General features: G+C 34.2%; 5 protein-coding genes across 5 annotated transcripts; 2 read left to right on the plus strand and 3 right to left on the minus strand.

Annotated features, from left to right (window-relative positions):
• Positions 1-506: 506 nt before the first annotated feature.
• On the minus strand, positions 507-3,724 carry LOC125815714 (cyclic nucleotide-gated ion channel 1-like). The gene is made up of 8 exons (XM_049495258.1): positions 3,637-3,724; positions 2,908-3,451; positions 2,600-2,812; positions 2,115-2,407; positions 1,909-2,020; positions 1,370-1,606; positions 900-1,294; positions 507-801 (listed from the first exon to the last, which is right to left on the minus strand). The coding sequence occupies exons 1-8, from the start codon at positions 3,666-3,668 to the stop codon at positions 507-509; spliced, it is 2,121 nt and encodes a 706-aa protein (XP_049351215.1). The 5' UTR covers positions 3,669-3,724.
• Positions 3,725-9,196: 5,472 nt separating this feature from the next.
• LOC125816492 (non-specific lipid-transfer protein-like) lies at positions 9,197-9,535 on the minus strand. The gene has a single exon (XM_049496105.1). It carries the CDS (start codon positions 9,533-9,535, stop codon positions 9,197-9,199), a length of 339 nt encoding a protein of 112 aa, XP_049352062.1.
• Positions 9,536-12,456: 2,921 nt separating this feature from the next.
• Positions 12,457-16,617, plus strand: LOC125815546 (uncharacterized). The gene is made up of 3 exons (XM_049495039.1): positions 12,457-13,275; positions 14,395-14,974; positions 16,273-16,617. The coding sequence occupies exons 1-3, from the start codon at positions 12,551-12,553 to the stop codon at positions 16,417-16,419; spliced, it is 1,452 nt and encodes a 483-aa protein (XP_049350996.1). The 5' UTR covers positions 12,457-12,550; the 3' UTR covers positions 16,420-16,617.
• Positions 16,618-17,573: 956 nt separating this feature from the next.
• LOC125815733 (F-box protein At5g51380-like) lies at positions 17,574-21,124 on the plus strand. The gene is made up of 3 exons (XM_049495279.1): positions 17,574-19,042; positions 19,785-20,400; positions 20,988-21,124. The coding sequence occupies exons 1-2, from the start codon at positions 17,811-17,813 to the stop codon at positions 20,050-20,052; spliced, it is 1,500 nt and encodes a 499-aa protein (XP_049351236.1). The 5' UTR covers positions 17,574-17,810; the 3' UTR covers positions 20,053-20,400; positions 20,988-21,124.
• Positions 21,125-23,036: 1,912 nt separating this feature from the next.
• LOC125815953 (putative RING-H2 finger protein ATL21A) lies at positions 23,037-24,451 on the minus strand. The gene is made up of 2 exons (XM_049495533.1): positions 23,933-24,451; positions 23,037-23,460 (listed from the first exon to the last, which is right to left on the minus strand). Exons 1-2 carry the CDS (start codon positions 24,399-24,401, stop codon positions 23,045-23,047), a joined length of 885 nt encoding a protein of 294 aa, XP_049351490.1. The 5' UTR covers positions 24,402-24,451; the 3' UTR covers positions 23,037-23,044.
• Positions 24,452-25,123: the final 672 nt, after the last annotated feature.

The raw sequence follows: 25,123 nt of genomic DNA on the forward strand, positions 1-25,123 counted from the left end.
GTACTTTTGTTCCTCTTTTTGTTAGGATCAAATCTTACTTATAGTCTTTAATTTTCAGTTGTCTACGTGTTCTTTTTGCTGATGTTGGACATCCGATCCTATTGATTTGTTATAAATTATAAAATTAGTCTTATATCTCTTTTTATTTTAATTCCATGATCAACAATATGGCCCATTTAAAAGATATATATGTGAGCCGGATATATATCGTCTCTAAGTTGACTAGTTGAGGGGTATATCAAACTTATTTATATGAATTGTTGGCATTTTTGTTGGGAGAAAGGTATTAAATTAAACCTGGCTAAGAATATTCCAAACATTTTCTTCTTAAGAACTCAAATTTGACTAGACTGTGACAACATGCAAAATAAGCTAAAATCTATTGAAAGCCATAGTTTAGTAGAACACTACAATTTACAAGGCAGTAGAGAAGTGTCTGTTTTATATTCATGGTTTCTAATGTTACAAAGAGTTAGCAGACTTCTTTCCTTTCCAATATTCTAGCATTAGGAGCTAAAATCAGGTTCAGCTGGCTTCTGAAGCAGTAAGGGACTCAATCTGGTAAATGATTTGGAACCCCTTGGATGGTTGCGCCTCAAGGCACGCAGCGCGTTAGCAGCAAACTTTGATGCATAAATGGTAGCTCCAAGGCTTGGCAAATTGGCTGCCTCATTTGCTAATGCAGCCTGTAGTCTATCTTCTTCCTCTTTCAAAGATTTCTCAAGCTTGTTCCTGCTGTGTCGACGCCATGCGGCTTGTATAAAGCAGGCTGCCCATGTCCTCCAATGCTGTGAATAGAATCTGAAACATCCCAAAGTACATTGAAATTGTTAAGGGCCTTCTCCAAAACTGATGCCAGTATAAGTGTTTTGAAATTGAACAAGAGTTAGTGTACATACCTGAAAGTATGCCGAAGCTGCTTGCTATGAAGACGTCTAAATTGGGCTGCGACAAACTTGAGATCATCAGCTGTGAGAGCAAAAGCTTCGACATCTATGACAGCTTTTACTGTTCTAGTTGAGGAGGGAAGAGTCGAGGAAGCATGAGGGTCCAAAGCCCATGTAAGAAGCTCCTCTCCACAGAAATCACCAGCCTTGAGAGATGCAGAGTTGAAGAAACCAGTTCTTCCACCATTGGTGGTCATAGTCAATAAAGTACCTCTCATGAGAAAAAGCATCTCACTCACTGGATCGCCTTCTCGGATTATGAAGCTATTCTCTGTGAAAAGAGCTGGTTTTAGTCGATCACACAACGCATCCAGCAACTGTTCATCCATCTTCTCAAACATGGGAACCTGCATATAAAAGATCAAATAAGATCAACAGTTTCAAGAATAAAGGGCATGATGAGCACAAAATAAGACACTCACTCTTTTGAGCAAAGACCAACATAGATGGCGTTTTACGTCTCTTTTCAAGTCTTTGGGAAGGTTAGAAATTAGATAATCTTCATCAACGCCTCTAGTTTCTTGCCATTTGTACTGCTCATATCTTCGAATACGCTCTCTCAGGTTGTCAGGAAGCATGCGGTGAGACATCCACTGTTCTGCATCTCGCCTTCTCAATCTCATTCCTTCTACTCTAACTGTGATAGACTGCAAATATTCCTGTAGCCAGAAACTAATGCAACATTAGTTGACTTCAATTCTCCGTAACAAAGTTTCATCTGTTCCTCTAGTTTGGCCAATGTAAACTCACAACTTTATCTTGAAAATAAAAGGGGTTTAAGCTTGGCATTGTCAAATCATTGATCTATTCAAACTTTCTTAATAGCTCATAAACTAAGAGGAAGATATTGAAGTTACTGAATGCATATCAATGCATTGAATGTGAAGAATTTTCACTTTAAAACAGAATTGACTTGTTCAAGACTCTTAAAGGTAAGAATAATTGCTCCAGCGATGCGTACCTGCATGTTGCCAATAAGCAACGAAAACAGAATCAGGCCAACAATGCAGATGAAGATGGCAAAGCGAATCTCCCATACAGAGTTGCTTGTCTTAAGGTCTTGGCCAAAAGAACTGAGATACATAAGACAGAAGAATCTGTTTAGCTGAGAGAAAGTTATCGAATGATTTGTAAGAATAATGAAAACCAAAAAGCAGGACCACAGACCTTAAATTTCGCAGCCCCCACCAGAAGCAATAGGTGAGTTTGGACCAGAAGTTTCTTTTTTCAGCAACTCGAGAGTGAAGAGCATCAAGAAATATCCCAAAATCAAAGTCATGCTCTTGTACATCTTCCGGTTTCAGGAGAGGACAAGAAGAATTTAGAAATTGAGTGTTTGCTTTCCCTAGATGTCCACAACATATGCTGTCTAGCACACAGTTTTTAATACCCTTACATACATGGCTCCAGCAGTCATCTTGTCTTTCTATTGTGATCAAATACCAAAACGCTCCAACTACCTGAGTTCAGACATTTGCGCATATCATTATACATGTGAAGGGAAAAAAGAACATCTATACGTCACGTAACATCAGTATTGATCTCCTCTATAATTAGGAAATCAGAAATGTAAGAAATTCTGCATACTCTGACCATATAACTTAAAGCACAATTGATATATGATGATTGATGACTGATATAAGAAAACATACATTACTGGCAATCATGAATAGGAATAAATTGAAAGCAGCTCCAGCCCATGCCGTTTCAGTTAAAAAGCCTGTTGTCCTTGTTACTTCCTTGTATAATGGGTATATCCTAAGGAGTCTTGGAATATATTGTGCAAATATAACAATCACCAACTGTTTTCTCGTCACCAAAGAAATGGGACGATTTGTATTAGGAGCGATGATAAAGAGCACCATCTGTACCAACAAAGTTTAAGTATACATGTTACATAGATATCATACTGTCTCAATTTAAGTATAATCTTTGAAGCATAATGGAATTAGACACAAACCTGTGGGAGTGGAAGAACGGCTAAAATGTCAATGATGAAATAAGGAAACAAGTATCGCTTGGCTATAAGGGAAGAGTCCTCGATCAACTCACCCCTACCAAATACTCGAGAAGAAGGAGTAATAAAGCCAGTGCGAAACTGCAAGATGATATGATAGATATAGAAAAGATCGGAGACTGATCGAAGAATAGAAATAGGGATCTTCAATGTACGATCCAAATCAAGGCACTTTCTCTTGTTATCAATGACAGGAATGTAGAAAAACAATGCATCAATGGCCACTGAAATAATACAAGCGAAGACAAATACTTTGTTCCAGAACTGAAGAAATGGTTCCTGAGGATCAAGAATTTTATTTCTTGATGATCCTGAAACTTTTCTTGAACTGTCACTTAGGAAAGGGGTGCACAGTGATTTTCTTATTAAGCCACATATTCTATCGGAACCCCTCGCAGTTCCTCTTCTAATAGTACTCATGCATGAGCTGATCGATGATTTTCTGACTGAAAACATTCCATTTTCTTCTGACTTGCAGTGTTCAAACCTGAGAAGAACAGGTCATATTAGATAGAAAAACACAGATAGTTTTATCATATAGTAGTACTTGTACAAAAGGTACTATGCAAAACAACTTGAAAATTTACATCTGACAACACCATTCATGTTGTGTTAGTTCACAAGTCAAGGGCTGCAAAATACAGGATAGAGGATGCTGATTATCGAACTAACCTCACGTATTTTTCTTCATTGAGAATCGTCATTTTCAGCTTCTTCTCTACTGTATGCTCATCAACTTCTTTATTCTAGAAGGAAAATGGTAAAACAAGATCAATCAATTCCCTCCTTTTTACACTATTCTACTCTCCTATCATAGAGCCCAATGAAAGAAATGCAAACTAAATTAGACAAATCAAATAAGTACTATGTAGACTTGAACTTCAAAGATCAACAGTGAAATTAAGTTTGGAGTTAATAAGTACAATCCAGTAATTTTTCGATGACAGCTTATCCAGGAATGAAACAATTGTATAACATTAATTACCTAGATTCGAGAAAAGATAACTCTGAATAAATTATTTCTAACATAAATATACAAGATTTGGCCAAAACTACTGGATTCTACCGAACTCTGTAACTAGAATTCTAGTTCCGCCCCTACCTATAAGATGATTCTTTAAGTTAACTCAGCCATTTATTTAAACAAAATCCAAGAAAACCTCAAAAATGCTATGTCATGCAACATGAACATAAGGACTCAAACTTACTATAATAAATTTCAAGAAAGTGTATATATAAAAGAAAGTATAGACACCTTGAGAAAGTGGATTGAAGAGAAACTAATAATGTAGTGTACTTTGCTTAGGGGTATATAAGAAGGTGAATGAAGAGCAGTTTCCTAGAGATTGCTGTTATAAATAAAAGTACAATTGGATCATTGCAGGGGAACAAAGAAACTCTCAAGACTATAGTCACACAAGTCAATGAAGAGCTGCTAAAATGGAAAATGTTTCCCTGTTCGGGAATTTCCACATGTGTGTAACCTTGGACCAACTTTTTCCATTATTTAAATATTTGTACAACTTTTTCAAAAGAAATGTGAGTGAACCTTTTGAAAATTTTGGAGGAAAATGTATATTATTGATCTAGAAAACAGGATATTCAATTAGAATTAGGTACATTTCTTTTGCTCATACTTAATATTATTATAGTTACGGGTTCAACTGAACACATAAGTACTTTTGATGCTGAACATAAATTTATGGGTAAGAATTTATTATAATTGCAATAAATAACAAATATGAACTCATAACTTCCAAAATATAATAGGTTCAATGTTAAACACACGGGAGTCGTTTAGTGTGAATGTATAATGTATAATAATATCAGAATAAAATGCAAAATTATGTTATCCTTCGTGATGGAATAAGTTATTCTATATATATACTGTATACATGGTGGAATAGGATAACGTGTTCCTAACCAAATGACTCATGCGAAGTGTTGCATGGATTGATTGTGTCAAGCCGTGTTATGAAAAGATGTTTAATCAAGTATTATAATAAGTGACAAGTGATAAGATAGTTATAAAATAAATCACACGTTGAATTTAATAATTAAGATGAGAAGTTTTAATTGACCTTAATCGGCAAGTAATGACTTTTTAGCTTTTAATAAGCCCTTCATCACTTAGAAGTTTCTGAAGAAACGGAAAGTTAAGTCAGAAAGAAGCAATTTCTAATTATATTTCTTATTAAAGTAGGTTCCATGTTGATAAAGTACCCTAATAAGTTCGATTGATCTAGTTATTACACCATTAGTTTAGTACAAAAAGGTGAAATATAGATAACTTAAAGAATGATTAGAGAAGTAATTATACCTAATGAGATGATTCATATAATAGTTGTGGTCAAAAGATTCGATGTTGACAGCCAAATTCCATGAAGTCACACAAGTATTGTTTTTGTAATATATATGCTTTGTGTGGTAATAATAGTTTAAGCAAAAATTAATCCGCATGCCTAATTATATATTCAATTAGAAGACGTCAATAATTCGCCCAGTTGACATCTTATGCCTTTTTTGATAAATTGATTAATTAAGTATAAGGACGGTGAATTTCTTTCCATGAATTAGATTTATATTTATATATATTAAAATAAATGAGAATTAGAAGAAGACAATTCAAGAAAAAGACAAAAAAAAACTAAATTAGGAAAAAAGTTTGCAACCATACCAGGCTGGCCCGAACATGGGAGAAACAATAGTGCCCTTGAAATGTTAATTCTTAGTATTAATTTTTAACTGAATCGATAATTTTAATATTTCGTATAACTTTATATATAAAATTGTCTATTATATAAGTAAAGTTGTAAAGGACATACATATTAACACAACGATCCATTCAAATAAAATAACATGAAATAAATTATATAACTTAAATCACACAATTAATAGTATATCTTAACAAATATACTTATCATATTCAACCGTTACGCTTATAAAATACAATAAATCGATCTTGCTTTAAGATCGTTAAGCAGTTAAATTTTAAGCTTTATTCATCATAATTTTATCGATGGATCAGTGATCACTAGCCCCTTCATCGTCAGTACAAACAAATTAAAGCAAGCAATATCAGTACCAAGTTATATTGAATGCTGGAAATTAAGAATGTATAAAATACTCCCTCTGTCCACTTTTGATTGTTTAAGCTTTTTAAAAGTTAATTTGACTAATTTTTAAAGTTAAATTAGATTGTATTAATTCGGTATGTTAAACAAAAAATTTAGATATTCAAAAACTATATGAAAAGTACTATAAATTTCAATTTTTTGCATCTCAATATGATAAAAAAAATATATCATAAAATGTAAATCAAAATTATTATGATTTATCTCTAAAAAAGAATTATAATTAAAAGTGGATGAAGGCAATAACTTACTTGTTACCGACTTACCGTTATCATTTTTATCTACATGAGGCATTTTAAAATTAGAAACGCTACACGTGTAGGGAAATTGAGTAACATGATAGGAAATGACATTATTTCCAAGATTAAATAGTACTTTTTTAAAGCACTTGCATATAACAACTCGATCTCCTTTTGAATTTTCAAATTTGTAAAAAATTATTTATACCAGGACAACAAGGTACTGTTGGACTATTAATATTGCCACTAATTTTTATAATGTATGGGAGACATGGAGATAGCTGGAAAACTAACTGTTGACTGATAGGAGCACCCCACACATATTGGATTGACACACTAATTATTATTAGTAGGGCTAAAGAGACGAACACAAGAAAACGAGCCATAGCTAATATTTGTATTTTATTTTATTTTTTGGTACGTGTGTCCAATTCTTGTGAAAATGAGTGACATATAATTCCCTATTTTTCAGCCCCTAATTAGTTATCTGTTATAGCATGCAATTTTCATGAATTGTTGATTATCAATTGGAATTTGGAACGATACTTCCTCTTCACACGATATGAGATTAGAAGAAATTAAAACAAAATTACCCTGGCTAGCTGTTCATATAGTGATTATTAACCAAATGTGATAATATTACGTGGCCTATTTGCTTCCCTTGTTTTGATTTTTGAGATCTCCTTTGCTCAGGTTTGTTACCGTTATTTTGATCTTCTTTTTTAATTTTTTTTTTAAAACATATTTATTAATAATATAAAAAGTTACAGCTCGACTGAATTGCCCTTATTCAAAAATCAAATATTATAATTTATAGGAGTACTATATAATTCTAATTAAGTAATTATAATTATGAATATATTTTTCAATAGATGCTTTAAGAATAAAAATCCCAAGTCTTTGGCTCGATAATCATCCCAATTTTTCAAATGTATGAACCAATATCCATCATTTGGAATTGTTTTATTAAATCTCATCCGGCAATTTAATTTGTTTTATGTTTTCCATCCAGTGTCCGGGGCCCACATTGGATCCCCGACTAAATTCGGATTGCACACGGCAGGGCCCATTCTGGGGCGGCGTTCCCAATAGGATTTTTCCAAACTCAGGACTCGAACTCGAGACCTTTGGTTAAGGGTGAAACACTCCCACCAGTGCACCAAAACCCATGTTGGCTCCGGCAATTTAATTTCATTTATAACAAAAAATTGAAAAAAATATATCTCCTTTTAATTGACTATTATCAAAAAATAAAATCGAAATATATTTATATTAACCGCATTCAATATAAGTTCTGAACACATGAAGTTTTAACCATATTTCAGACTTAAAGAACAATTCCTTGAGCTTGATTCCAAAAAATTAATTACTAATACTAAATTGCAGACTTGCCGTGGAATAACTTTCAATTTGTATCTGAAAAAACTTAACTATATTCCATATAAAGAGAAAATTACGTGTGTTATTCTAAGGTGATTAATAAAAAGGAGAAGGAAATTTACTTGGAAAGTTTGGTAGTTTTGTTGCAGCCTAATGTCTACTGAAAAAAATCTTGTGAATAAGAGGAATTCGTTTAGTAATAAACGAATACTGAGATAGTAATAACTATTCTCGCCGTCCCATATTAGCGGTTATTTTCATTTTTCAAGAGTTATGTAAATTTTAATCAACATTTTAAAATATATAACTTTCATCAAATTGACATGAGAAAAATTGTAATTTGTAGTACTTTCCAATCTCCATATAGTTTTTGAATATCTTTATTTTATTGTAAAATATTAAATTCAACTAATTCAATTTGGTTTCAAAAATTAGTCAAATTGACTTTTGAAAAGCGAAACATGACAACTAATATGAGACGAAGATATTATTTATTTTTTTACAACTGCAGGCAGCAGAGACACCTGCTTTTTGTTTTTCCTTTTAATTTTTGTTTTTTGTTTTGAATAATTTGCTAAAATAAAATATAAAAATCATGATTTGAAGTTGTTCCTATTTATTTTGCATGTGATTTTTTTATTCTTTTAGCAAATTATTCAAAATAAAAAAACAAAAATTAAAAGAAAAAAATATATATTTTATAGTAAGATTTTAAAATAAATAGCAAGATTTTGATATTTTTCAAACTTGAATTAATAAAATCTTACCTAAAAAATCGAAATAAATAATTTGCTAAAAAATATAAAAATCACATGCAAAATAAAAAGGAACATCTTCAAAATAAGAAAAAATTAAAAGAAATTTTTTTTTTTAAAAAGAAAACTAACTAAAAAACAAAAAATTAAAACATAAACTAATAAAAAGAAAGAAAGGAAAGAGCAGCCGTGCGCCTTGTAAGGCTGCGGCGCATCGTTGCTCCTTTTTTCCCCTAATTGTTACACCATCTAAATGTTATCATTTTGGTTCTCAACTCAATTTTGTTAATTTTTTAAATTTTTGGCTATTTTTTTTTTGTCATTTTAGCTCCGGACTCAACAACTATCTGGGGCTCGGATCTTTCCATCCCTCTTTTAAAATGGTGTCAATTCATTCATGTATAAGGAATTCCGAGTTACTCTACAAATTCACCCAGATTAATTACTTGTACGATACGAGACTACAAGTAGTCTGAGTTGATAAATTTGTGACTTATTGGACGAGTTCTAGAATTGGCGTTACCATTTTCAGGCATATATTATTCACATTTTGTGAAAAGCTTCAGTTTTGCTACACAAGTTACAGTTTTTGATAAATAAGGGATGAAAATAAACACAATATCCCACTAGGATTTGTGGTTGTCATAGAAGTAACTTTTTATTAAAGATTCACATTTTTTCAAATGTCATCACTTACACATATAGATGAGGCCCTTGAAGTGCACTAACAAGTAGTGGTATGGCCAACAGGAGGCAGAGTATACCCTGTGTTACATTGTTGTGAGCCAGTTTGGAAACGTTTGGGATCATAATTCGTGTGTAAAAGTACCTTCTTTATACACTTGCAAACTGTAGAATAATCCCCGCGATTTTTCATCATGTTACTTATATCTATCAGTCCTCTGCAGCATCTGCCTGATGGCTTGATCGAATGATATCTCCCTTGAATGTACGAAAGACAAGGTGCTAGCCTTTTCGAAACTGTTTCACAAGAAGGCTTGCCCATTGCTGGTGTTGCTAAAACAAATAACAGAATGATCATATTATAGATCAGCTTCGCCATTGTTTTTTTTTTTTTTGGATTTGGTGATTGTGAAAAGGAGAACTAAAGACTAGTATTTATATTGTTATGTGAGGAGAGCTTTAAGGGTTTGTTGCCTGAATTTCATGGGCAGTTAGTATTCATGTATTTTGAAATGCTGATATTACTACACATTTGAAAACTGTGATTCAGTTTTTGACCTTTTTTGTTGGGACTGCATTCAATTCAATTATATATTAGGCTAAAAATATGTTGCCTTTTGATTTGACATAGAATTTAAAAAATTAAAGGAGATTTTGAATTTTGTAGTCTTAAATTAAAGATGTATATAGTCTTTTTAATCTTATAAATTTGTCATGTATGATGCTGGAATTGGAAAACTTACTAAATATAGAAAGAGATACTCCCTCCGTTCCCTTTCTTCCCATTATACCTTTGATGGAGTATTTAATTAATCTTGAAAATATAGACTTTGACCAACCTAAGAAATCTGTAAGTAATTAATATTCATTGGAGTGCATCATACATTAACTTCTTCTTCCATTCACTATTCTAAAAAATCTGATTTTGAAAAAAGAAATATCAACAAATAAATTAAAACATTTTTACACAAAATATATAGGAAAATTGAGGTGGGAAAAATTTAATTTTTAAATTTTTTGGATCAACTGGTGAAAAAAATTGGCTCCAAAAATGAAATCAAAAATTTAAATAGTCATCCAAATGCATTTTAATTTTTGAAATTTAACATATTTATCATTCATTATAAAGTTGACTTAAGAAAACATTAAATAAGGATAGAAAGGTAAAAGTTACTTAATTTCTTAATGTAAATACAAATTAAAAAGGTGACATATATAAAAAAAAAAAACGGAGGGAGTACTATTTTTGAGACCAATTTTAAAAAATAAATAAAATACTTAAACTGAAACAAAGGAAATATTTTTTTGTATTTCTTGTATAAAAGAAATGGGGAACCTGGTTCTGTCACAACATACTTCTAATTTGCTGCCTTTGTACTATTAAGACAATTTTAATTTCTGGAGGGTTACAAAAAGGAGAACTATAAACAAAGACATCAGATTATTATGAGCCTGTCTTATTTTAAATATTTTAAAGTTAAGCTAATTTTTAAATATTTTTGTAGAGTTTGAGAAAAATAGTAAAAAATTATTTTTAGACACTTATTTTTAAAAGCAAAAATAAGTTAAAAATCATAAGCCCTTCTAAGGAAATCTTATATAATGTTGTTACGTATTATCAAGAAAGGGGTAAAAATTTTTAGTAAATACTACAAAACTTATATATCACTTTAAATCTTGAATTTGTTTCGTAATATGAAAAAGATGATTTACTTCGAGAGGAACTCAAATCATCTAAGTTGGACAATGCTAACACATGTACAAAAGGGAATGAACTTCTCTCTGCCGAGAGATTACAATATTTATCAATTTTAAATAAGTCTTCAACGAAGTCCAATAATTTATTATTGGGTTAATAGTTCTATTATTGATTTGTCGATTTTATAAGGATCAAATAGTACTTTATATCATTATTGGATTACTGGTTTGGATCTCAATTTGGTTACTTTCATTAATGGGTTATAATCGATAATTCAATGAGAGAAGTAAAGTTATGATTTTATATTTATTTTGGGCTAGTTTCAAATATATACAATAAAGTAATTAATGTATACTAGTAAATATAGTTATTTCTTATTTATATAATAACTAGCCAAAAGTCATGAAAAGTATATATTATTATACAATATACTTAATTTGTCAAAGTTATAAAAAATATATACGGACTATTTACAATATAGCTTATTTATACATGAACTATACATTGACGATACATTATGATACACTCAAAAAGCTGAATATATATTAATTATACATGAAATATACATTAACGAATTCAATCTCGATCAACTCAAAAAATCACCTCTAAACAGGCCTAAAATTTAGATATGAAATCTTGTAGATGTTTTCAAGTTATTGTATATAATTCCCTCGAAACTATTCAGGTTTTCAATACGGCAAATTTTATTTTATTTTTAAAAAAGAAGACGAAGCAACAACCATTAATGGCAAAATTGAAAGGAAGAAAAGCAGCAACAACAACCATTAATAGCGAAATTAAAAGGAAGAAGAAGCAGCATCAACAACAATTAATGGTGGGTTTTATAAGAACACTACTTTCATCCATCATCGCAACCCGATGATGTTGATGCTCAAGAAAGGCAAGATTTAAGTTTTGAATATCATCATCATTGATTTATTCAGATCAATTTTTTTACGTGAATGGTACTAAACTACCAGTAATACCTACGATAACGCATAATTGTTAACTAGTAAAAATTTTCATTTGTTGTCATACTCCCTCAAATTCATTTGTCAAATATTTTAAAATTTGATTTTTGTTGTTATTTGTCATTTTTTATGAATCAAGAAAGAACAATTTTCTTTATTCTATTATACCCTCAATTATTAATATTGAGTTAATATCTTTGAAAAATGCAACAAATACATATGTTTAAGACTCTATCAATTAATAAGAGTAAAATAATAAATTTAATATATCAATTATTATTTTCTTATTATGTATGTCAAGTGAAAATTTGATAAGTAAATCCGAACAGAGAAGGAGTATGATTTATGTTTATTTTTCAAAAAAATCTACAAACTTATGTAGAAAATAATCAAGATAAACCAATAATATTCACACTTATCATTGGCTGCCAAACAAATAATATTCACACTTATCATTGGCTGCCAAACAAATAATATTCACACTTAACTAACCTCCCTATACAAGAACCGGCCCGGTTTAGGGAACAAGAACGGACCGGGTTTAAGGTAATCCTTTTTTTTTTTCTTTTCCTAAATCTGTAAGAATTCGAGCTCTCTTTACATATAGTTCAAAAAAGGACCATAACAAGTTTTCTCTTTCCCCCAAATCTCATTCGCCGGCGAATAAGCGCGAAACTACTAAAATCAATCAACAGGCAAACTCCCAAAAATCAATCGACCGGCAATGGAGATGACGGAAGGATTAGCGATTCATCAAGTTCTCGTCAAATTCCTCGACGGAAAGCACAAAGCCCTATATTTCACTACCCCATCCATCTCCACCCTAACCCTAAAGCACAAAATACAGAGCCTAACTTCAATTCCTTTTCACCATCAGCTTCTACTCCCTTCCAATTCATTCTACCCTCTTCATGACCACCAAACCCTAAATCTCGCAAACGGGTTGCCCGAAACCCAAAATATCGGGTCGCCGGAAAATCTCACAAATTTGTCTCCGCAGAAGGGCAATTTTCCGGTTGTGGTGAATTTGTTGCTTCGGCTAAGAGGTGGTAAAGGAGGCTTCGGTTCATTGCTGAGAGGAGCGGCAACCAAGGCAGGGCAGAAGAAGACGAATAATTTTGACGCGTGTAGGGATATGAGTGGTAGAAGGTTGAGGCATGTGAATGCGGAAAAGAAGCTGGAAGAGTGGAGAGCAGATGCAGAAGAGAGGAAATTGGAGAAGATGGCGGATGAGTTTCTTAAGAAGAATGCAAAGGAAGCTGCGAAGAAAGGTAAAAAGGGTGCTACTGGAAGTAACACGGATAAGTATGTGCAGAAGTATAGGGAGGATTCTGCTAAGTGTATGGAGGAAGTGGATAGGTCAGTTAGGGAGTCCCTTAAGGGATTCGTGTCATCTAAAAGGAAGGGGGTTGAGCTCAATGAATCAGAATCCAAAAAGCTCAAGATATGGTAAGCACTGTCACCTTTTTATTTCTTGCATTCCTTTTGCCCCTTTTTGTTTAAGAACAACTAATTTGTTTTGAAAAGCCTCAATTTTTAGTATTGGAATGAGGAATGGCTATTGAGGATTAGTATTGGAATGAGGAATGATCGTTGAGGATTTGTGGGTGACCCGACTAGTTTGTGGTTTAGGTTTGCTGTTGTTTTATGTTGAATTGAGTTTCTTTTTGGAAGCCATATCTTGGGTTGAACAATTGAATGTCATCTCTGTTCTTTGTAGTGAGTGAAATAGATTTCAGTTTAATGTGAGTGCATGGACTCCATGCTTTGTATTTTCCAAAATCAAGTAGTTTTGATAGGCAATTCTCTTGTATAGTAGGTTCCTCTCTTTTTTACAAAGTTGTATTGCCTCAAAAGATACATTCGGCAACCATAGAACCTTGGTTAGCAAGTGGAACACTCCGCTCGGATGTTGGGCAATCAGGGACGGAGAAGGGAAATGATCCATTATCAGCATTCTTAAGACCAAGTAGTCGGACAGAAAGGAGGGGAAGATCTCCCTTCCTGGTTTTCCTGATTCTCTCTTTTTATAATTAAATTATAATTATAATTATATAATTATTTATTTACTTATTTGGTTAAAGGATGTTGGTTCTCCTGTAGTTGGATCATAAGAATCTTTAGTTAGAATGGGTTTGTGAATTTTATATCTCTAATTTCCCTCGACCTATTATTTGCATAATCAATTTGCTCTAAAAATAAAGTGGTGGAGTAGTCACTGTTCTGTTTTTATTATATATATTAAACAATCCAAAGGGGGAGACCTAATGGTCAACGAAATGGTAGGAGAGCCATGATGTGTCTCTCAGGTTCAAATCTACCTAAGCCTTGTAAATTATATTAAACACTCATAACTGTAGATGTTACCTGCCTGATAGAAAACCTTGTAAACTTTTGAATGATTAGATGATTGAATGCAAGTAGTAGAAATTATGTTTTTCTTTGATGATTCTCCACTGTTTGCATAATTTTTGTACATAATCTATATGTTGAATTTTCTCATTTGTTCGATGAACTTATTATCTTATAAAAAAGGAATTATAACTTAGAGTTTGTGATTTTTGGTAGGAAGGGTAAGAGGATAATGGGTGATAGTGATAGCGAGGATCTAGATGATGATGATGACAGTGACGAAGAAGAGGAAGAGAAAGATAAATCCATTGTCATAGATAATGGGGGCAATTCAGACTCCAATGGAGAAGCAGAGGGAAGTTTGGATTCTGTGACTGGCAGAAAAGTTGATGGTGGTGCGTCTGAGAGTGGCTCTGAGGAAGAAAAGGATACTCTTCTTCTGAAGAATCTTGAATCTGGTAAAGATGTCAATGTAAATGCAGTTCACCATGAAGGTGAAAGTCTGTCCTCACTCACTCCAGACAGTCCAGAAAATACTGGGCAGAGTGTTGTTGCCTCTAGTGTTGGCACTGATATTGCATCTGTGATTGAAAGTATTCAAACAGAAAAAGAAGCTTCTGGTACTTCTGAGCCAATTGTTGTGGAGGTGAGCTCCGGTGTGAAAGAAAACAATGCTGTAGAACCCAGTAATAATCTAAGCCCTATATCAGAACCTCAGGAAGATGCAGTCTCAAAGGATTCAGACTTAGAAAAACCTTTGAATTTTGAGCAATTTAGTTCAGTGCCGGAACTGGAGGTATGCATTATATCTGATATAGTATAGTTGATTTCCATTGCTTAGCACATGTGTGTTGTTCAATACGTATCATTAAAGCCTTCCTCTGCTTGCTGTAACAATTTGTTCTCAACTGGTTGTTAATCAAATTTAAGATTACAATGCTTCAACTTTTCTCTTTGGCTAATTCTACAACTTTCTATAACCCCCCACCCCACCCCCTGCGTGTGTCCCTTTCAGTTGTGGATAGCTCAAAAGTTGCCAATGATTGTTACTTGTTTACATGGCCTTCCCTGTGGGATCAATAGCAGTTAATAAATAATTCTTTTGGGGGGTGTGGCCTAGTGGTGGCTAAGTAGGAGAGTCCCAACGCTTCTATATCCTGCAGGCTGCACTGCAGGTAAGCTTAACCTGTTTACAGTGAAATCCTTGAGAGGGTTAATAAACACCTCGTCTGTCATGGTCCATACTTTTTTTAATCATCTTTTAGCTAATGTCTGAGTTTAATTTGTTATTTTCCTTCTGTTACTTTGCATAGCTGATGGCACTGCTGCTTTTCTAATTTGTGTTTTTAATGTCGATTCAGTGATATCGCTTCAATGACTAGTATAAAACTCCTTTATGGCTTCAATGGGATGTTAACAAAGTTGCTGGAAAATGATTCTGAAGAAAATTGCAGTAAAATAAAAATAAAAAAAAGGCAGGGAAGTCATTCTCTAGTATTCTTTGTTTGAAAAAAATTGGAGTTTAAACAATCTCAAAAAAAATAATTGGAATTTAAATGAGAACAAGACCATTTCTTTTCCTTACATTTGCAGCACTATGGAGGAAATCTTTCCTGGGTGAAGTTTTTAAGCGCATTTCCAAACCCTTTATGTTTTACTCAATGCATCAAAAAGTGTGAATAATTTACTTTCTGGTACTTGGTTTTCCTTTTCCACACAATCAAATGGTACCTACGGGCTACGTGTCCTTGCTGCGAGTAAGTTCGTGTTTTAGGGGGAATAAGGTTGTGGGTCTTCTGTTTATTAGTCTTCCTTTCTTGTTGGAGCTCTGGGCCTTAGGGCATTGCTTGGTTCATCTGCCACCACTCTAAGTCTACTCTTTGTCTCAGATAACAGTATGGAAGTTTGACATGAATGTTTTTTCTATATATATGCTATTTTAATTGGGACTATATACTATGATTTTTGCATTGATTGTTGTGTGGTCTCAATGTTTTCGTCACCAGTAAGCTTGTGTTACTGTTCATTGGTGAATGCAGTAGTGTTTGTCACCAATAATTCCTAACTAAATGTACTTTGATTTGGTTGTGTTAGGTCCTCGGCATGGAGAGGTTAAAATCAGAACTTCAAGTGCGTGGGTTGAAGTGTGGAGGCACCCTGCAGGAACGTGCAGCCAGGCTTTTCTTACTCAAAACCACACCTCTGGAGATGCTTCCAAAGAAGTTGCTTGCTAAGAAGTAATTTTGTGCTTGTTTGTTTTGCTATTGTAGCTGGTTGTAATTGTAACCTCATGTTTTGAGTGTCAGCTTATTCTCTATTTGACTTACTATGTAGATATACGTATGTATTTTTCTATAGATTTCAACAACTTCCAAGGACGAGCAGCAGTAACTCACTTTTTAGAGTGATAAAAGGTGACTGATGTTGATTTGGTTCCAATATTTCTGAATTCGTTGTTGTATCACGACGACTTGCTTGGTTAATCTTTTTTAAACGGAATCCACCTAGTAATGGTGTTTGAAATGAACCAAATCAAGAATCTTGGGAACTTACAGTTTCCTTTTGAATGCCTTAAGTTATACCCACAATCATGTTTTTTTCATTTTAGAGCTTTTTCCTCTCAGTGTACCAATTCGTGTAGAAGTAAAAATTAAACTAGAAACATGAAATCTAGTTTTATTTACAATCATGCTACAACAATATTTACACGTCGAATGGAAAGCATAAAATAGAGAAAATGTTTCAACTAATTTGGATTTGGCATGGAGGGAACTAATTCACCTGTTGTTGGAGTTGGAACATTGGGATTGTTGGTTTCTCTGCTTGTCCAGTTACCATCAAGATGAACATTCCATCATAGTCGAACATCTCCATGAAAATGAGATAACAAGGAGAAGGTGTAATTCTGCGAGGAAGCCGAAAAAAGGTTTATATGTAAAAGCTTTCTTGGAAGAAAATTAGAATGTTTAAATGCAAACTTTGATTAGGTGCAAAACTGCATAATTAATATCTTTTGATTGATTAACTTGATTATCCATATGATTAGCATGATCATTACACTTTTTAGTTCATGGGCCTCAATGTACTTTTTTCCTTCTTTAGCGGAAGAACTTTGCTAATAATAGGAAACCAAAGGGGTCCCTCAGCAAAAGATTCCAAAATAATTTTCCTATTATTTACATTTTCTATAAAAGCAATCAATGTCCATATGTTGAACATAGAGAACAACAACTTGTGCTCCCTCCGCCACAGCGAATTAAACAAAGCCACGGTCTCCTATGCCCAGCTATCTCTATACGTGGCACTATCTCATTGGTTAAACCACCTCGGTGCAAAAAAACAAAAAAATTATACACACAAAAAAGAAAGATTGTGCGCCCCACAAATCTCATCTGTTGAGAACTGTATTCCTTTCTTCAACTTCTTAAGAATTTTTATGCGGAACTATACATACAGCTTCCTGTATATATAGATTCGTGAGTTCAACAACCCTAAAAATGGTGAAGTTGTAGAGAGAGAGAAAGTGAGCAACAGCTTGGCGATGTTGGAGAGGTGGTGCGGAAATCGAGGTAAAGATTCCCGTCTTTGTAACTTTAACCCGGACCCGACTCCCAACATTGACTGTGCGAGAAATGCCTACGTCACCTGAAGAAAACCCTAACCCTAAGGTTATGTCGGCGGCGGCGGCGAAGAAACGGCGGTCGAGCTTGTCGGATATATGGAATAACAAGGATACTCAGGCGTTGAAGCAATTGGTGCTTCAAATGCGAGCTCAATCGGTTTCTAATTCCACTACTCCACCGTCTGAGCCCGAATCTGATATTCAATCCCTAACCCTAGATGACCCGGAGCCGACCCGTTTTAGTTCTGGACCAGATTATACCGCCGTACTTTCTGATAAGTTGCTGTTAAGTGTGCTTTCGAAGCTTCCGGAACAGCAACATACTTCTAATTCATTAGTTTGTAAGCGTTGGTGTAAGCTTAGTGGGAAGTTGGTTAGGTCTATTAAGCTGTTAGATTGGGAATTTTTAGAATCTGGGAGGCTTAGTTATAGATTTCCGGGTTTAATTGACATTGACCTAGTTCGAGCATGTGTGAAATCCCGGAGGAATTCGGGAATTGTGATGAGTCATAGGCTCGTTTCGGTGCATTTGGATTCGAACTCTATTCATGGAGGGTTTGTTGGGAAAGAGGGCTTTTTGGCACAAGAGGTGGTTGATGGAGGGGTTAAGGTTTTAATTGAGGGTTGTGCTAATTTAAGAAGAATACTATTGATGAATGCGAGTGTAGAGGGGCTGGGTTATTTGGGTGAAAAGTGTGAAACTTTACAGGAGTTGGAATTGCATTTCTCTGATGACTTTGCATTGAAGGGGTTATTTGGCTGTAGGAATTTGCAGATACTGAAATTGGTTGGTTGTATTGATGGACTATATAATTCCATGGTTTCAGATATAGGGTTGACCATTTTAGCTCAAGGGTGTCCGCGTTTACTGAAGCTTGAGCTGGTCGGATGTGAGGGAAGTTATGATGGGATCAAAGCAATTGGGCAGTGCTGTCAGATGCTTGAGGAATTGATACTTTGTGATCATAGGATGGATGGTGGGTGGTTGTCTGCTTTGTCATTTTGCAGCAACTTGAAAACTTTGAAGCTTCAGTGTTGTAAGGTTCTAGATTCAAGTCCTGGCCCTGATGAGCACTTGGGTTCTTGTTCTACTCTCGAGGAGCTACATTTACATCAGTGTCAATTACGGGATAAGCAAGGTGTGAGAGCATTGTTTCTGGTTTGTGGGACCGTCCGAGAGCTCGTCTTTGGGGACTGTTGGGGATTAGACAACACTATATTTGCTGCTGCAAGTGTTTGTCGGTACGAACACATATTTATTCTATTTATGTATTGTATATGCATTTCTAACTTTAACAGATGGGTCATCTGATAAATTTGAAATTGATGTATGATATTGTTAATGAATGCATGTAGAAATGGAAAACTTGCTGAATGGATAAGGAAATTTTCATCTTTAACAATTGAATGACCAACTTTTTTGGCGAGAATTTATCTGTTTGCAAACATAGAAGATAGGCGCATATTTTTAAAAGGATTTGTACCCAAGCTTCAGAAGAGACTTCCATAGTCCTTTGCTTATTAAAATTCTGTGTTAGTAATCTCTCAGAGAAAAAGGAGGTAACTAACAATGTTGCGATGAGATAAATTACAACAACAACAAACCCAACGTAATATCATAAATGGGATCAGGGAGGGTAGAGTGTACTCATACCTTAGCCCTACCTTGAGAAGGTAGAGAGGCTGCTTCTGGTAGACCCTCGGTGGGGTCTGAGAGGTAGATAAATTATCATCATTAAATGCACAAAGTGTTCCAAAGTCAGTTTGACACCTAAAATTTCTTTCTATAATATCTAATATTAATAATTTGGCTGCTATAAAAAAACCAACTGCAGTCAAATTCGTCTTTTATGGCTAATTTGATGCAGTGCATTTCTTTTTTCAACAGAAGATTGCATCTAGCTCGTCCATGAACTCTATAAGTAGAAAACATAATAATTGTGCTGACACTTCCAAGATTAATGGGAACTTTTTTCTTTTCTAGGAGCTTGAGAAATCTCTCTTTGGAAGGATGCTCGTTGCTCACGACGGAAGGATTAGATTCGGTAGTTCAGTCATGGAAAGAGCTTGAAAGGCTTAAGGTAGTCTCATGTAACAATATAAAGGATAGTGAAATAACACCAGAACTAGCAACTTTATTTTCTGTTCTCAAAGAGCTAAAGTGGAGGCCAGATTCTCGATCTTTTCTATCATCAGGTCTTGAAGGGACTAGTATTGGCCAGAAAGGTGGTAGATCGTTGCGGAGGAAGTAGAGTGTGGACTGGTAAAGATGTCAATGTAAATGCAGTTCACCATGAAGGTGAAAGTCTGTCCTCACTCACTCCAGACAGTCCAGAAAATATTGGGCAGAGTGTTGTTGCCTCTAGTGTTGGCACTGATATTGCATCTGCAATTGAAAGTATTCAACCAGAAAAAGAAGCTTCTGGTACTTCTGAGCCAATTGTTGTGGAAGCGAGCTCCGGTGTGAAAGAAAGCAATGTTGCAGAACCCAGTAATAATTTAAGACCTATACCAGTTCCTCAGGAAGATGCAGTCTCAAAGGATTCAGACTTGGAAAAACCTTTGATTTCCAAGAATTTAGTTCAGCTGCGGAACTGGAGGTATGCATAATCTCTGATATAGTATTGTTGATTTCCATTGCTTAGTATATGTGTGTTGTTCAATACATATCATTAAAGCCTTTCTCTGCTTTCTCTTAACAATTTGTTCTCAACTGGTTGTAAATCAAATTGAAAATTACAGTGCTCAACTTTTCTGTTTGGCTAATTCTACAACTTGTTATAATCCCCAACCCCGCCCCACCCCCTGCGCGTGCCCCTTTCTGTTTTGGATAGCTCAAAAGTTGCCAATGACCGTGCAATTCGGTGATTGTTACTTGTTTACATGGCCTTTTCTGTGAGGTCAATATCAGTTTATAAATAATTTTTTTTGGGGGGTGTGGCCCTAGTGGCTAAGTAAGAGAGTCCCAACACTTCTATATCCTGCTGGCTGCACTCCAGATAAACTTAAACTGTTGACATTGAAATCCTTGAGAGGGTTAATAAACACCTCATCTGTCATGGCCCATACTTTGTTTTAAATCATCTTTTAGCTAGTGTCCGAGTTTAATTTGTTATTTTCTTCTGTTACTTTGCATAGCTGATGGCACTGCTGCTTTTCTAATTTGTGTTTTTAGTGTTGCCTTCAGTGATATTACTTCAGTGACTAGTAAAAACTCCTTTATGGCTTCAATGGGATGTTAACAAAGTTGCTGGAAAATGATTCTTGAGAGAATTGCAGTAAAATAAAAAAAAAATAGAAAGCAGGGAAGTCATTTTCTAGTATTGTTTGAAAGAAATTGGAGTTTAAATGAGAAGTGGAACAAGACCCTTTTTTCCCCTTACATTTGCAGTACTTTGGTGGAAATTTTTTCTGGGTGAAGTTTTTAAGTGCATTTCCATCAACTTTATAGGGAAAAAGGTTAAAAATGCCCTCAACGTATTGAAAATGGGTCAAAAATGCCCTCCTTCCACCTATTGGATCAAAAATGCCCTTAAGGTTATTTTTAAGGTTAAAAATGCCCTTCTTTAATAGAATTTTGACATGGCATAAATGAATTTTTAAATTAAACACATGACATTAAAGAATTGGTCCACGTAAATTTTTGACCCAACTCAAAGAATCCGATCGATGACTGGATTGGACTTCCATCTTCCTGTTTCCTATTATTGAGGAACCTGCAGTGCTCACTTCCACCAAAAACTCCATTGCAAACATCCATTGCATCCCAATGTGCCACCAGTAACCTTCGCCTGAACATGGTAAAAAGGGTAGGTCAGTTCCATGTCAAAAATTCATCTGGACCAATACTTTAATGTCACGTGTTTAATTTAAAATTTTATTTATGTCATGTTATAATTCTGTTAAAGAAGGGCATTTTTAACCTTAAAAATAACCTTAAGGGCATTTTTGATCCAATAGGTGGAAGGAGGGCATTTTTGACCTATTTTCAATACGTTGAGGGCATTTTTAACCCTTTTTCCTTATATTTTTACTAAATGCATCAAAAAGTGTGAATAATTAACTTTCTGATACTTGGGTTTCCTTTCCACACAATCAAATGGTACCTATGTGTCCTTGCTGCGAGTAAACCGTGTTTTAGGGGGAAAAGGATGTGTGTCTTCTGTTTATTGGTCTTCCCTTCTTGTTGGAACTGTGGCCTTCGGGCATTGCTTGGTTCATCTGCCACTGCTAAGTTTGTACTCTTCGTCACAGATAACAGTATGGAAGTTTGACATGAATACTTTAATATATGTGCTATTTTAAATTGGGACTATATACTACTATGATTTTGGCGTTGATATTGTTGTCTGGTCTCTATGTTTTCCTCGTCACCATTAAGCTTTTGTTACTGTTCATTGGTGAATGCAGTAGTGTTTTGTCACCAATAATTCCTAACTGTATGTACTTTGATTTGGTTGTGTTAGGTCCTTGCCATGGAGAGGTTAAAGTTAGAACTTCAAGTGCGTGGGTTGAAGTGAGGATGCACTCTGCCAAGAGCGTGCAGCCAGGCTTTTCTTGCTCAAAACCACACCTTTGGAGATGCTTCCAAAGAAGTAATTTTGTGCTCGTTTGTTTTGCTATTGTAGCTAGTTGTAATTGTAACCTCATTTTTAAAGTGTCAGCTTATTCTCTATTTGACTTCGTACCCGTTTGGATTGGCTTATTTTAGGTGCTTTTAAGCCAAAATAGCTTTTAAGCAGTTTTGAAGTATTTGGGTAAAGTTAAAAAGTGCTTATAAGCACTTATTTCCAAGTCAAAATAACAAAAATAAGCCAAAAGTCATAAGTTAGAAATCCTAGCTTATGGCTTTGGCTTTTAAGTCATAAGCCAAAAGCCAATCCAAACAGGCCCTTACTTGTGTAGATATGTGTATGTATTTTTCAATAAATTTCAACTACTTACAAGGACAAACAGCAGTAATTCACTTGTTAGAATAATAAACTAATGTTGATTTGGTTCCGATATTTCTGATTTTATGTTGTATCACCATGATTTGCTTGATTCATCTTTTCTAAACGGAAACCAACAAGTAATGGTTTTTGAAATGAACCAAACCAAGAATCTTGAGATCTTACATTTCCCTTTCGATCGATCGTCTTTAGTCATATACACAATCATGTTAAGATTTAGGCAATAATTCAAAACAGGTATAATCTGTTGTGCATAAAGTCACTGAAGATACTATAAAGCACCTGGTGAAGTTCATGAGTGGAGAGAATTTCTGCAAACAGGGCAACTGCTATTCATCTTCAACCACTTATCAACACATTCAACATGGAAGCAATGTTCACATTCAGGTATGCATCTCAGTGTTTCTCCTGCACTGTATTCACACAAGCATATTGCACAAATCATAACGTTTATTCCTGAAATTCGCCGGCTTTCACCAAGAACCACTTCGGGATAGGACTGAATCGTGGATTCATCAAGTCCTTCTATCACAATAATCGGCATTGGTGCAAACCTCGACATAGAGGCTGTGGCAGCAGCCACTTGGCGGCGGTGGTTTAGTTCGAGAAAAACTCGGCATGAAACGCAGATTAAACAGAGGACGGATGGTAAAATGAGGGACACACCCACGAAAAAGATCAAGATTATTTCTTTACGTGAAGTCCCACCTGTCAATTCAAGCAACTTATCTTATACGTTGTAAAATCAATAATTAGCTATATAATATAATTCAATATCAACTACTACTATATTAAATTATTTATGTGTGTGTAGAAAATCAAAAATAAAATAGTGAAGCACAAACGTTAGACTTTTAACCTCAGGACTTTCCGTCTAATTGACATTTCGTATACGTAATATCGCAAATGCGTAGGTGTGATAGCTACACAAGGTCGGCACATCAAAATCTGATCATTTTCAAGGTAAATTCATACAAGGAAAAAGGGTATAATATACCCTCAACTTTACTATTTAGAGCTAATATATCCCTGCTATGAAAGTGAATCATATATACCCCTACGATTACACAAATGGCTCATAAGCATCGATTAGCAAGTAGTGTTGCTACAATATTTCTACTCAATTCATTCAATAAACAATCAATAGTGATTAGACTTGGAAAAAATCCACAAAATTCACCTGTTCTTGGAGTTGGAGCATTGGAATTGCTGGCTTCTGTGCTTGTCTTGTTACTATCAAGATGAACATCCCATGATAGTCGAACATCTCCATGAAAATGAGATAACAAGGAGAAGGTATAATTCTGTGAAGAAGCCGAAAACGGAGAAGAAAAAAGGTTTAAATGTAGAAGCTTTCTTGAAAGAAAAATAGAGGGATTTTGGAGTTTTAGTTCTTTAGTGGAATAGTTGATTTCTTGCACAATATAATCTCCTGAAAATGGAATATTGAGTAGTGTATTGCCTTGATCAGTACACCTTAGGGAAAAGTTTGGATTTTGTTGAGTGTTTTGGGATTGTAATATGAAAGGGTATTGAATGGTGAGATTCCCACAAATGGAAATGTTTGAAGAGAAATTTTGAGTATTACTAAGGAAACAATGATGAGAAAAAAGAAAGAAGAAGAGACTCATAATGCTCATAGGTCTCATCTCTGGAGATTTTGACTTTTTTGTTTAGAGAATTTTTTTAAGGAAGTTAACTAGACACTAATGATTAATTAATTTAACATTGTTTACATCTCTTTTATTGTCATATTTATATTTAGTCTTCTCAAGCAAAACAAGACACAGAGACTTGGACCAAATTTTATTTTACATTTATGTGATAAATTATGTAATTAACTTTCCTCTCTCTGTCAAGGCCTAAAAATACTAACACAAACGATATAGATTGGTAAACAACAAAATCTTGTACTCATAAAAAGTCCAATTTTTTGTATATTACGAATTTGTAAGCTTTGTATCTTCAAACAAGATAGTACTTTTTTTCATCTAATAGTTGCTTCCATATAGCCCTTTTATGGATTGAGAAATTGGGGAAAGAAGAACATAAGTGCAAAGCATAATTAAAATGCATTGCCTCTTTAGCTATAAATTAAGTATCAAGCTAACAAAAACTGTACAAGCATATCATTTTGTAGAAGAGGACAAGACTTTCGGCAATTTATTGTTTAAAAGCATGACTTAATCTCAGTATGACACTACAATAAAAACAGTTTTTAGTGGTAATAAATATGCATATTAATAAAGAACGTTAAATCCTTTTCTAGCACTAGTTAATTGTCATTAGATTCAATGCCGCTACAGGCTTTAGTGCATTTACAAAGAAGCTAAAAGCCTCTAAAAAACATATTCAACGGCAATTAAACTAT

Source organism: Solanum verrucosum, unplaced genomic scaffold (genome assembly GCF_900185275.1).
Source record: "Solanum verrucosum unplaced genomic scaffold, falcon-dt-bn FXZP01000261.1, whole genome shotgun sequence".
Classification (NCBI taxonomy): Eukaryota; Viridiplantae; Streptophyta; class Magnoliopsida; order Solanales; family Solanaceae; genus Solanum; species Solanum verrucosum.

Bases quoted from the DNA above. Each gene is read 5' to 3' on its own strand.
- LOC125815714 (XM_049495258.1), bottom strand. From the start codon at position 3,668: ATGACGATTCTCAATGAAGAAAAATACGTGAG. The intron at 1,295-1,369 runs GTGAGTGTCTTA...TTTTATATGCAG, and splicing joins GTTGGTCTTTGCTCAAAAGA to GTTCCCATGTTTGAGAAGAT. The intron at 802-899 runs GTATGTACACTA...GGGATGTTTCAG, and splicing joins CAGCTTCGGCATACTTTCAG to ATTCTATTCACAGCATTGGA.
- LOC125816492 (XM_049496105.1), bottom strand. From the start codon at position 9,535: ATGGCGAAGCTGATCTATAATATGATCATTCTGTTATTTGTTTTAGCA.
- LOC125815546 (XM_049495039.1), top strand. From the start codon at position 12,551: ATGGAGATGACGGAAGGATTAGCGATTCATCAAGTTCTCGTCAAATTC. The intron at 13,276-14,394 runs GTAAGCACTGTC...GATTTTTGGTAG, and splicing joins TCCAAAAAGCTCAAGATATG to GAAGGGTAAGAGGATAATGG. The intron at 14,975-16,272 runs GTATGCATTATA...TGGTTGTGTTAG, and splicing joins GTTCAGTGCCGGAACTGGAG to GTCCTCGGCATGGAGAGGTT.
- LOC125815733 (XM_049495279.1), top strand. From the start codon at position 17,811: ATGCCTACGTCACCTGAAGAAAACCCTAACCCTAAGGTTATGTCGGCG. The intron at 19,043-19,784 runs GTACGAACACAT...TTTCTTTTCTAG, and splicing joins GCTGCTGCAAGTGTTTGTCG to GAGCTTGAGAAATCTCTCTT.
- LOC125815953 (XM_049495533.1), bottom strand. From the start codon at position 24,401: ATGAGACCTATGAGCATTATGAGTCTCTTCTTCTTTCTTTTTTCTCAT. The intron at 23,461-23,932 runs GTGAATTTTGTG...TTGAATTGACAG, and splicing joins TGCTCCAACTCCAAGAACAG to GTGGGACTTCACGTAAAGAA.